Raw genomic sequence first — 13837 nt, 5'->3', positions numbered from 1 at the left:
ACAACACCACCTGTGTTTTTTTTTACAGTGCACACAGTGTCCGCGGTGTGGTGAAAAGAGGGCAAGAGAGGAAATTAAAACAGAAGTGGATTTATAGTTAGAAAGAATGCTAAAGAAGAGAGAATTCAGTTTTTTATTTTATTTTTTTGCTGAAAAAATCCATAGATAAGCCGCACCGTTATATAAGCCGCAGGGGCCAAAAAACGGGGAAAAAGCCGCGGCTTATAGTCCGAAATTTACGGTATTATTATTATTATTATTATTATTTATTTATTTATCTATCTACTTGTTTATTTACAAGTAGATGCCCTGTGCACAGCGCTGTCAGCCTTTATTTCCTGGTGCAGGTGATGCCAAGAAACATCAGATGAGTAGTTGAAGAAGGAGAGTCGCCGCACACACAAGAAGACTGCATTTCTTCACTTTAATTCACCTTATTTAAAAAAGTACATGCGAACAACGCGTTTCACCTACTGGCTTCCTCAGACCCAGGTGACCCAGGGTCATTCTAGTGTTTAGAGCGAACCTGAGGAAGCCAGTAGGCGAAACGCCTTCTTGTGTGCGGTGACTCTCCTTCTTCAACTACTCTTATTTAGTGAGTTTGAAAGCCAGAAATCTCAGCACCTTGTGAACTGAAGTACCCATTGAGCCACTGGTTTTGTACAGTAAGTAGGTATTGCTGTACATTGTATGGGTCCATGTTGAATTGTTTGTAACTTTGTGTGTCATATGTAGGTGTGACATGCCACTCTGTATGTCATTTAAACTGTTACGTGACATGTCATGAAGAGTTTGTTGTTAAACCCATGTAAAAGATGTAATAGTCTTGCTGCACTTCAATAAAGATACACACAGTCCCACAGATCCTCGCATGACACGGTCTCTCTTCACCCCTCCTCTCCTCTCCTCCTCTCCTCCCTCATCAGCTGATGCTCAGCATGAAATGCCCTTTTGAACAGCTTTGTGGAGTTTGCTTTAATCTGATTTGGAATGGGTTTGAACTGTGATGCATGCTGGGAAGAGACCTGGGCGTTGGCAGATATCCCCTACCTCCAAATGTCCCTTTCTTTACCCCTTCCTCCCTTTTGAATTGAGTCCATACTGTAGTGTAGCAATCCTGAGCATACAAGTTGAAATTCAATCTGGAAATTGAGAGATTACCCCTACAATATTTTGTTATGTTCACTGTCATTTTTCTGCACCAGATTCTCATTCTCTATGGTTAATAATCCAAGAAACTGCATGTGACTTTTGTTAGCATTTATCATTGAAATAAATGGCTATTTCTAACTGCAAGCTAGCTATCTTGCTATGATGCAGCTAGTGGTACCCATTGGTTTTAATGGGGAAAGCTAGATGCTAACAAGCCTTTTTTAGGGTTAGGGAAAGACAAATGTACACTTTGCTTTCCCTCTAATGTCACAAGTTCCTGGTTGGGAAGAAAACAACACACTGCAAGTGACTTCAAAATGGCAAAATATCCAATAAAATATCGTTATATTTATATATTTATTTATTATCCCTTGGTTAAATCAAGAGGCTCTTCCGCCATCTTTCCCTCCATCACTCCTTCCCTCACCCCATGTCTTAGTATATGAAACATGGAGAGCCATTGTTGTGTTTTCTTACCTTCTTTCCTTTCTCAAAGACGTACAGAACATCTTCCTTAATTTTCTCTTTGTTCTCTCTTTTTCCTCTCTTCCTCTTCCTGTGTTGTGTCGGCGTGTTTGACTTCTCACGTCTTACGTTTGTACGATTGGCTCCATTTGTTTGGGATTGTTTTTTGGACTTTTTGGCTTTGTTCGTGATTCATTTCCATTCGGCCGCATCTGATGTTGTACATTTTTGTTGTGACCTGAATATCATTTTTATTACTCTCATATTCTTTGGGATGTTTCTTTGTATTGGAAACTCCTTTCCTATCTGACTATCTTTATGGCTTCTTTGCCATCGTGGTTTGTTGTCGCCACCACTTCTTCATTTGTCATTTCATCTGTTTCCATGCATGGGTACGCGCCATCTGTCTGTTTTGGCTTTGCTACGACACACCCCGCTTTGCCTCCTTCTACCTTCCTCTCTCTTCTCTCATCCCTCCCTCTCTCCCTCTCCTTGTATCTCTCTCTACCTCCCTCTCTCATCCCTCCCTCTCTCCCTCTCCTTGTATCTCTCTGTCCCTCCCTGGCTGTCCTTCCATCCCTCCTTCCCTCTTTCCTGAACTTTCCTTCCCACTCCCCCGAACCGGTAGCATTGGGACAAGGGAGGGGGTGATCCAGAAGAACCTGAGCGGCTTGCTGCCGGTGCGCGACTTCCGCCTGGACCCCAGCCTCCTGTACTCCCTGCCCCTGCTGGCCCTCAGCCCCAACCTCCTGGTGGTGTGGATCTTCCTCAGCGTGGCCTATTTCCTGGCCAAGCTCCGCTGCAGCTGAACGGCCGTGCACTCCACACGGCTCAGCGGGAACATGGGCAAAACTCAAACATAAACACCGCACGACCGATGAGAGGGGGGATATCCCACACCGACCCCCGCCCCCCTGCCCCCCCCCATCCCCGAGGGTGTTTCTGAAGCTGTGTGATCGTCCTGTGATAATACTGTACAGCATGCTCACACTGCCCCAGCCCGACTAAGGGCTGCTCACACCGATCATCCCCCCAAGAATCAAAAGGCCAAGCCCTACCCTGGATCTTGGTTCTCGATCGATCACTTGTCTCCTAGTTTTTCCTGTTGTCAACAGTCAGCCAGGCAGGCAGGTAGGCAGGCAGGCAGGTACAGGGCTAAAGAAGTCAGACAGTAAGCCAGCGACTCACTCATCTCTATATTCAGAGTGGGCATTTTTGAAATTTGAAAATCTGCAGGTTGTGAAAAAGTTTGGAAATTGCACAGTGCTGTAAAGCCTGTTGGAAAAGTAGGATAAAAATTGTTATTCTGTCTGAAATACACTTAAGTTGACAGTTTATGAAGCTCCCATCCCCGCTGTCACCTTACATTGCGACTCATTTCATTTGAATAATACAGTATATAGCTATTAGATTGTCGTGACCCTAGCTAACATTCATATTGCCCATCCACTATGAGCATGCACCTGTTGAATACTGACCAAAATCTTCAGATACAGTCAAGAAGTTAAGGTCTGGAAAAGGTGATTTATGTCAATAGAATAATAAGTGCAAGCCAACGACTGAAAGATACTGTTGTTACTGGACTTTTTGCGTGTCACCCATTCTCGACAGCCTCCCCCCACCAATGGACAGCCACCTCTCTAGCCCCCCCTTCTATGCTCTCCTGACCAATAGATTTTAACCAAAAAGGTGGCGTAAAGGTCTACATGTGCAGTATGTTACTGTCACCGGTGTGACTTGTGACTTTGTGCTGTCAGCGAGTTTCCTGCCTTACTCCTTACACCCTGTGTTTCACCGACAACAATATCAATATTGTGAAATACAACGTGACAGTTTGTATATTTGTGAAACTTAAGAGCAGAAATTTACTTATCAGTTGTGAATATGTATAAATAAGCAGATGACATATATTGTGTTTTCAGAAAAAATGTATTATTAAGAGATAGAGATTATAATAGATGACATTTATATCTTAAGCTTTTGCACGAAAGGATCGGGGCTCATTTCGTTTGTGCTCTTTGTTTTAGCTTGCTTGATCTGTTCATGTCTTCCACGTGCGACTGCACTTACCTTACAAGCTAGAGTGAAGAGGAAGAAGCTTTTGTTCGGTGCCAAAATCAAGCCAACATGTTTTGGTTTATATTTGCTACTTTTTCAGGCCGTTTATGCTTATATTTATTTAGGTCTTCCTTTTATAGATGGTAGGAGGAGGCACTTTGCTTCTATTTTGGCCAATGCACTTTCCAGCAAATCTGGGGTCAGTTATTACTGGAGCTTCTCACCGACTGTGTTTACATGCAGCCTGATATATCCATGACAAGTAGTGTTGCAAAATTAACAAAACTCTGCCCTTTATGTGGGAATTTGGGGGAATCTGGAAATTTGATAGTACCGGTTTTATTTTGGAACATGAATATACAGTAGCTCCAATTCATTTATTGTATACCTGTATTACAATATGTCTATAGTGTTAGGGATCAATTGATAAGAACTGAACTTTATGAAAATTATAATGTGCATATTACCCGCATTTGTACAACCCTTTTGCAGGACTTGTTCACTTTGATTTTAAATGAGCTGATCTCATATAAACACATCAATAGGACTAAAATAACTACCCACCCACCCAGATTAAAAGGTGATTCTCTCATGCATGTAAACGGCTAATTCATTGATTAGCTTTGCAGTTGGGTTGGGTCGATAAGGCAGTTGCAGGCTTCTTGTACTGTACAAGTGTTGACTCTCCTCCTACTTACTCTCTTGAGAAAGTGACAAAAGTACTGTCAAATAGGAGAAAGCAAACATTAAGCTCAAAGAAACCCAGAGACCACATTAGACTCCCATTACATTACTACAATGCTGCTGCTATAACATGAGATCAATTAATTAAATGGAAGTTTACAGGTTTTGATTTAATTTTTTTGTATGGTGTCTTAGAATAATTGCTATTATTTCCTGGGCAGTCTACATTTTAGGGGCCTTGATGATAGTTTTTGTTGCTTGTGGAGTCGTTGCAGTGGATTAGCTGTTTATACAGTATGCCTGGAAAAAGACATACAGTGTATTTTTCTTTTATATAGTTTCAGTTTCAAGTTCCAGATGCCTTGAGGCTATAGAGCAGGGGTGGGCAATTTTTTTTTCCTGAGGGCCATACTGACTTACATCAAGTAAGCGAAGGGCCACACATTAGAGATTATACCTGCCAACACTCCTGATTTTTGTGGGAGTCTCCCTATTTTTAACCCTCTCTCTTGTGATTGGTAATTTCTTGTTAATCTCCTGATATAATAGTGATACAAATCCAATGGCTGTAGCAGATGAGATTTATTAACATCATTCTGCCTTTTATTGAGTTTTTGGGGGTCATTTGGTTTTTCTTTGAGTCCGGCCCTGGGGCCGCATTTTGCCCCAGGGCCGCAAGAATTCTTCACATTTCTTATACATGAGATTACTTTTAGCCTTTTAGTCATAAAGATTATTGAAAGAGCCTATTCCATATTCCAGACTGAAATGTTATAACAGAAGTGGAGTATCGGCCAGAATGACATGAACATTTGGACACTTATTCAGCGGGTATCTTGGATGTTGCGTTTTTTTTTTCAATTCCATCGCGGCCACACAGGGGGTGTCCGCGGGCCTTTTGCCCATGTGTGCTATAGAGGTTGTTTTAGTCCTGTTGAGGTGTAATTCACCCTATGAGTTCAGCTCATTTGTAATACCAGTAGTACTGTTTGTTTAATGCCGTCACTTTCAGTTGCTGAGTTTGGAGAAGAGGCTCTCATCTGTCTTGAAGACAGGATGGGGAAAGGTTGGCACCATAGAGACAGTTTAATTGGTCCTGGTGTGCCAGACCAGAGGAGTCGATCTCTGAAAAACCTTGAATCCACTCAGAGTAGTAATTCAGCCCGTGTCTGCTCGCTGTCTCTCTTGCCAATGCAGTGAAGATTAGCTCTGTCTAGCCAATTGACAAAGTTCAATCTTTCTGTGTGTGGTTTTTTAGGATGCAATTTCTAATTGGCTGATTTTGGAATGTATGATCGTAGGATATTCAGGGGAAACGTGTTTGATTTAGCAGTGTGGTACTGTAGGTTCTGCACACTTTAGAGCATTTATCAATGATCAATATCTGTTTACATTTACTCAGACGTTGACTTTGTAGTTGTGACAACTCGTAACTACATACATAGATGGCGACCCATGCAGTTCTCACCTGTTATTATATATATTATATATTAGCTTTATACAGATGAGTTTTGTAGATTGAAAGATGGATTTTATTTGATGAGAAACATGGCTCGCCCTCAGTGCTTGCAGTTAACCTGTATGATAAATGAATGATGAATGTATACATGCTTGTGCCAAATGCCTCAGTCAGGTTTCTATGTAGTGAATCCAGTTTTGGAGGATCTCTCTTTCCAAAGAGATTAAGCCAGGATGGATTCCATGTCTTTGTCTGAATCCAGTCTGCTTCCACAGTGATGTACGTGCTCTAGAAATGAGGGATACACAACATTTCCCCCCCTTAAGTAATTTAATCCAGTATTGAGTCTTAAATGTCTTTCTTTGCTCTTAAAATTATAGGAAAAATGCCAATGTGGGGCGATAATTCACTTTTTTCTGACTTGTTTTCAAGTGACAGTATTGTGAAATAAACCAAAGTGATCTCACCCCAATGGTTTGGGGTTAAGACTACTGGATTAAATCATTTCTGAAGATGAGTACATTATAAATACACAGGGAAATAATGACATAATATATATATATCGACACTTTTGCTTCTTTGCACTTTCCTTAGAACTTCTACAGAGCAGGCCGGGTCATTTTGTGCAGCTGCAGTATTGCACCCACTGTCATTTAACACTTTTATTTGTGTCGTAAACAATCATTTAAGAACATTGTGATACGGCCGAGCCACCATCAGCATTGATCATGATCACTGATCGAAATCTTCAAATCCAGCCAAAAAAATCTAAGGAAAGCTCCACCCTGAAATGCTTTAACACTCTTAAAAAAACAGTTATTGGTGATGAACTGTGAATTTCTGGGTCCATTTTGCATTTATCCCTGTGGATAACTGGGCCATTGTAGATGATGTGGCGTGACCATAGGGCGTGACGCTGAGATAGTTTCTTTACAGCAGCTACAAATCACAAATCAAACAAGTTTGATTATATGAGAAAAGGTTTCAGGATCTAAAACATCTTTGGTAAATGTCAGGTTTTGGTGTCAGTCCCTCAGAATCAAAGAGCGAGGGCTTCTTTCTAGAGCCGCCATTTTGCACAGAGAGACGTTCAACCATCATACAGGGAGAAGTCCATCGTAGAAGAGGAGACCAGTTTATCCACCTACAGCAGCAGGAGAGAGACCAGAATGATCACTTTCAAGCTGTGTGTATGCCCATGCTTGCCTGTGATTGAAAGCAACTTCTCTGTGGATTGTTGAAAGGCATTCTGGGAAATGTAGTAAATCACTAACTGCAGTAGAAGTAGACAAGGCAGGTTGAGGGAAAGTGGGTTCACCGAAAAACTAAATTATAACGCTTCATCACAAAATAACTGCGGGGATGAATTGAACATCACAGATTAATTTCTAACAGTGTGAGAGGATCTGAGGGTGGCTTTTTCCTTTACAGTAAGGTCTAGAGATGGAAACTTTCTTAGAGCCCTGAGTTCAAATCAAGTCAAGAGGACCTCTGTTTGCTTTCTGCATCAGAAACCTGCTTTTCCACAATCAATACATTTTCACTGGCGTCTGTGAAGCTAAATGAAAGTGTCTCAAGAGCGCAGATGCTCCGGCTCATTTAGAACGACCCAGTAAGGAAATGGATCAGACCCAAATAGCCTCCTTCAGGAGTCACCATGCTGTTTGACCCCTAAACACATACGTACACATACACACTCACCCATATATTAAAGGGCAAAAACTTTGAAATATCCCTGCATTTAATTTGATGGTATATATTTTTGCAGTGCTTCTTCTTGGCTACTTGCAGGAGTTATCGATCAGTATTTATTTAAATAGCATAACCTTTGTTTGCTTTTTGTTGTTAATATTGAGATTTGATTCTGTATTAGGAATATCCTGTTCCTGTTTAGATCTACCTCTGGGAGACAGAAGTTATGCTTTTAAATTTTGACTTTATTCTACTTGATTTGACAGGGGAGAGTTGCAGTGACTGGGACTGGTATGTTTATTTATCATATTTAACGTGCTTTAGTGCCATGCAAAATGGCACAAACAAAACCATTGAGCAGCAGTTTGAGTAAATGGGATTTATTCTCTGTCACATAGTCAAAACGTTTAACTGTTTAACACTCGGGGTGAGATTTTTCAATTTACACTTGCCAAATTACACTTGCTGTTAATTACTGATAATTATACTAGTAATTATTCAAAACTAATGACTAGTATACATATAAAGTACTAGTAATAATTAGACTCAAGTGCTTACAAAAAGATTTACCAACCCTCATTCTGAACAGAGAAATGCCAGATCCCACTTTTGCCATTTTCATTTTTCTTTTAAACCTATAGATTTTTTTTTTAAATATAGGCATATTCCTAAGAATCAAAATGGATCAAAGAATGTATTTGTATCGCTGTACATGAATTGTATTTAAATGCTTGTATGCCCTAATGCTAATGTTTGCTAATTTTTTGTCTTAAATTATTCAAAAGCAGAGAAAATATCTATATAATGTGATTATGCTTACCATGCTGTTGTCACTAGCGGGTGTTATTTCAGCTAAATGTGTGTCTGTGTATTCACACTACATATTTATATATACAGTACCTTTATCACAACTGTCTACATGTGACTTCCCATTAACTAATCCATTAGCACACTCACAAGTCACAATATGCAGTAAAGCATAATAATCCTACTAAAATATACATTTTCAATTTACATTACAAGCAACCTTACCATTAATGGAATTACTTCTTGTCAACATAATACATGATTGGGTTTTGCTGCTATTACTGAGAAGGCTAACATTTTTAGTTGTCAAAAATGTAATGATCTATTCTAATCTAATGAAAGTTGTCACCATGTACACATTTTGTTGAAAAAAGGATGAATGTGGTATGTATGGAAGAAGTCTTTGGTGATCGTTATAAACGGCTTACATAAATAAATAAAAACTCTAGTTAATGTAATAAAACCCAAAAGACAGTTATTTTTATGTTTACAGAAAAAAGTTATTTTGTTAAGAATTAAATCTATTATGCAGAATGTTAAAAGGATTAGTACAGTATTTGCTGCAAATTGTGCATTTTTTTTTTATGGTTTATTACGTTAATGGGTTAACAGTTGTAACATAGAGGGAAGTTGCCCTTTAGTGCTGACCAGGAAGACAAAGCTAATAAGTCGTCAATCAGGTATGATTGCTACAGTGACTATTTCCTTGCCCATTTTGATAATCTGAGAATGAGTATTTCTCATGTTGATGGCTGCTGATCAGCATTCAATGGGTGACATCCTTTTCCCATGAGGTTGCTGTGACAACTTGTGGTCCTGTCCAGCCTTTGGTAATCAAAGCGATACAGCTCTGTCCATGCCGTGTCCCATGCTCCATGTTGCACTAAATGTACCACAGACCCCAAAAAACTACAATCTCGTGTTTTACAAGCCAATCTCCTGTTACAATAAATGGTTTCTGTTTCCACCTGCAGAATATAAACATGTTGAAAAGTTTTTTTTTTATTTTTTTATAGTGTTTGTCATCAAAAAAACTGCATCCGCATCTCTGCAAGTCTGTGGTTGGATTTCTTGAAACAGGAAATTTCTCTTTTCACTTTGCCTTCTGTTCAGATTCCCACTGGGGCCACCCCTGCTAAAAATACAAAACGTAGCATGCTGTGCACTTTAGATGATTAACATTGTTTACTGTATGTCACGACATCCGTCCGTCCGTCCGTCTGTCTGTCCATCCATCTTTCATCTGGCCTTCCATCTGTTGAAGTGTATTATTAGTTTTATATGTTTGTAATCAGTAGTGCTTTTTTCTGTGATTTGTGTCCTGCAATTTGGTCTTCATTCAGGTTAAATGGTCAGTCAGATATTTATTACCAATATCTACCTTTATCGCCAAAATTAAGAATAGGAATTGCAACAACATTGATAGAACTAATCTCCTCCTACACAAGTCTATGCTAAAGCCCAATTTCCCACCCCTACCTGGCCTGAAATTGACAAAGAATCAAGTCATATTTTCACAACAGAGGAGTAAGCTAGCTCATCCAACAGAAAATTCTTCCAGCTTTTATTTGCCTTGGTAGCTGAAATGTCTCGTGATGGGGGAGTTCAAGCCTATTGCCCCCGAAGGGGCTTGGATATCTGTCATTGGGCCAAATTTCAGGGATTGGCCCAGTGGTATGGATGGTTAGAAAAGCAGGAAATTAATGTAGGTGTTGGTTGTATTGCCGGAATTTGGTAGATTGGTATCAACCGCTGACCTCCAGGTAACCACCTGCGAAGGCCTAAAAACAAAAGGGGTTCGAGCATATTGCTCATGAAGGGTCTTGAATATCTGTCATTGGGCCAAATTTCAGGGATTGGCCCAGTGGTATGGATGGTTAAAAAACAGGAAATGAGATGTTCGTAATAATATTATAATGTATAATATTATCGCCAAAGCTTGGTAGATTGGTGTATTTTTTGTTTCTGAGTAGTGGGGGAGTTTTCTAGCCCAGGTGCAAAATTTGGTTAGTGTGGGCGTTAGGGTTTCTGAGATACTGTATACACGGTTTTACGGAAGAAAAAGAAGTAGAAGATACAAACATAGCAAATACAAGCCCCCCATAGCAAGTTCAAGCACTCTTCGGGGGCTTGAACCCCTAATTGTTATTATTATGTATGAAAATGCATTTGTCCATGTTGAATGATACCATTATTTAATTTGTAATCAATTATTCGTTAATTAGCCTATTGCACAGACAGCCCCTACAGACAGCCCCTAACTTTTAATTTCTGATTCGTGTGTGGTGCTGATGGACAGCTCCTTTTATCGTTAAAATAAAAAGTGCCCTGAGAACACATTATGTGGCCTCCATGCTGTTTACGGTCAGATGTAGGCAACAAACATTTTTGAGATTTTCAAGCGGACCATGAGTCGGAAAAGGTTGGGAACCCCTGCTTTAGGGTAATTGTTTGACATTGAATTAGCCAATTGCTGAATAACGTGTTTTGATCAACAAACTATCAACCCCCATAAGTCATTTTCTGCTATGGGGCAGTAAAAATCAAAGTTTTTGCCTGTTTAATACCATAGTTTTTTGTTGTTGTTTCTCTCATTCTGTCTGTGAATGCCCCCTATTCCTCTCCTCCTCTTCCTCTCCTCTCTACCCAGTGAGGGCTGCCGGCGTGAAAACACCATGAAGAACGTCGGCTGTCGAAAGTATGCGTTTAACTCGCTGCAGCTCAAGGCCTTCCCCAAACACTACCGGCCGCCTGACGGGACCTACGGCAAAGTTGATACCTAATCAGAGCACGCAGTGGCGCCCTGGGAACGCAGCAGCGTGCTAGGAATGCAGCGGTGCGCTGGGAACGCCGCCACGCTACCAGACAGCGCGGCTTACCGTGCTTTTGGGGAAGGTCATGAGCTGATTGGGTGAAATTTGTTACTGTGTTCTGGCAGTTTGATTTGGACAGATGGACTGGTCTGAGCATCATTTGACCCTCATGTTGCCTGGTTATCTAGGAGATACCAAGAGGGAAACAGACCAGTGGCTGTTTCAGATTTTTTTTTAGACTGATATTGCACCTACTTGAAGATTCCCTCAAATCCATATTTCTGCCACCTTGCCATGCTTTGACATACTGTACTGTCTTAGTTGCTTATGCATATCCATATGCTGAATACCGTAAGTAATGTTTTCATTTTTAGTTGAAATGTGACGCACTTTCAGATGGTTTTCAGTGTAAAAGACGCTCCTGAAATGGAAGACTACTGGCTCAAGTACGAACAGATACGACCGATATTCTATTATCAAAAATGTATGCTATGTTCTACAGTTGTGTCAGAAACGAATGAAGTGCTTTGCAGACAGAATGAAAGTTTCAAACAAGTGAATTAACCGTTTACAGCAGCACTTAATAGGTGGGGGAAAACATTATGGTTTGGGGAGAATCCTGTTTTTACTTCACGTGTCAGACAATTTAAATGCATTTAGGTTTTCTTTTATAGTCAACACATATTGGTTTCTCCATTTGAGTAGTGTCTTTCCACAATGAGACAGCTGCCTTTGAAACAAGTGTCACCTTTACAAACTGAGACCTATATTTTATTTAGAAATATTGAATAATGTGATGAGAGATGACACAGAGTGTTGGAAATCTGCTCTTTATTTATCCTTCAGTCTTCCTTAAAATGGCTTGTTAGTTTTGGGAGACTGTCGTTGGACAGATCTGACAAGTGTCTGGTGAAGAAAAATCTGAAAAAGCCAAAATGCCACACCCCTTTAAATGCATAAACTTTAAGAATCGGCCACAAACTGAGCTGCTCTGCAAAGATATTGAAAGTTTTGAAAGTGTAGTTTCAGATTAACTTTACTGACTCCCAGTGGGGAAATTTGATAATTGCAGCAGCAAAGAATGAGACATACTGTAAATAAACTTGCAATGAAAGATGATTCATAATGTGAAGAAAAAGTTCACAGTGTGCAACTCTTTATTGCAGCATGTGTCCACCATCATTTTATCAATAATGTCTTGCTCTTTCAATGCAATTTGGTTTCATTGCTTGTGATTTAGACCACTTGATATTGTCTCACACTTATTTTCAAGATTAGGGCTGGGTATTGGAGAAATGATACATTCACTGTATTAATGCATCAGGGTTTATTTTCAGGCATTAAAAGGTTCAAAAAAGTTGGGTTCATACAGTACAATGAGAAAACATTTACCCCCTCCCTTGTTTATGGTTATTTTGAAGGGGAATCAATTGTTCCTGGCCTGATTTTGAAATGATTTCTAAAGAAAAAAAGCAGATGACGTGTAAATGTTACACAGAAAACATCAAATAATTAAATATGCTTTCAATAAAGACTGGTATCTAGAACTTATTGTTTCAGATTCAGAACCCGTATGGAATTTGAAGTAGCAGACCCAATATTCTCATTGAAAACTTTCAGATAATACCTGCAGTAGCTCTACTTGCCCTGCTGAGAAACTGCTATGGAAAGTAACATCCTTTGCTGAAGGTAGAGAAACCCTTTATTATTATTATTATTCTGCTCCAAGATGCTCTGAAACACAGGCGACTTGTAATATTGTATCTCTCTTACTTCTGTAGGCCTATAAACAAAACCATCCAGAATGTATGCATTTGTTTGTAATGATGTATTTCTACCACATGGGGGAGGCAACTATTACTACATACACCTTCCAATGAAGTCCTTACACTGTGCTCCTGGTACCATCACACTGTAACAGACAGAAACACAAAATATTAAGTGCTTTTGATGACCCATCACAAAATCACTCTTCATCATCTTATATGGAAACAAATGAAAATTGAAATTCCTGGATGTGTCTGTGTGCGAGAGAGCGAGAGCTCACTGCTAATGGCAATCTGCAAACAACATAAAAAATACATTATTGCTGTATAATGGTTTTATTTTTCATCCATATACTTTCTACAATGTCCAATAGCCTATTGAGTTCAATTAGAGTTTGAATTGGTTTGAATTGATTTCTATTGATCTGTTCTCAGACACATGGGAAGAGGTTTTCATGTCGCTGTAAATTATACTTCTCATCACTATCTGATGCTGAAATAAATGTAAAAATATTATGGATGACTGAGAATGCATTTCTCCATTGTTGAATGATACCGTTATTTAATTTGTGATCAATTATTTGTTAATTAGTCTATTGCAGACAGCCCCTCACTTTTAGTTTCTGGTTTATGTGTGGTCGTGCAGCTGGTGCAAGTTCAAGGTCACTGTGACCTCACGAATGCCATTGTCATGCTCGTTAATGTGATATCTGAGGAAAACCTTGACAGAATTGCTTCAAATTTGGCTCAAGCCTCCTCTTGGACTCAAAGATGAACTGATTAGATTTTGGTGGTCAAAGTTCAAGGTCACTGTGACCTCACGACCACGATTTTCATGCTATGAGGAACACCTTCAGGGATTATTATGCCTCCGCCGGCGATAGCCAGGCCGGAGGCATTATGTTTTTGGGTTGTCCGTACTGTATGTACGTGCATAATAT

At 39.8% G+C, this 13837-nt stretch overlaps 1 protein-coding gene across 5 annotated transcripts in view; it reads left to right on the top strand.

The window, feature by feature from the left end:
• The window catches only part of LOC310773394 (inositol polyphosphate-4-phosphatase type I A-like), a 130568-nt gene extending 117215 nt beyond the window's left edge, over positions 1 to 13353 (top strand). For all 5 annotated transcript variants that reach the window (XM_083633265.1, XM_083633267.1, XM_083633266.1 and 2 more), the window contains one exon: positions 10968 to 13353. In XM_083633265.1, the coding sequence (XP_083489391.1) occupies positions 10968 to 11100 (133 nt within the window). In that variant the 3' untranslated portion in view covers positions 11101 to 13353. The remainder of the gene's footprint in view (positions 1 to 10967) is intronic.
• Positions 13354 to 13837: the final 484 nt, after the last annotated feature.

The sequence above is a fragment of the Poromitra crassiceps genome, assembly GCF_964638095.1.
Source record: "Poromitra crassiceps genome assembly, chromosome: 3".
Classification (NCBI taxonomy): domain Eukaryota; kingdom Metazoa; phylum Chordata; class Actinopteri; order Beryciformes; family Melamphaidae; genus Poromitra; species Poromitra crassiceps.
This window is presented reverse-complemented; position numbering and strand designations above follow the sequence as displayed.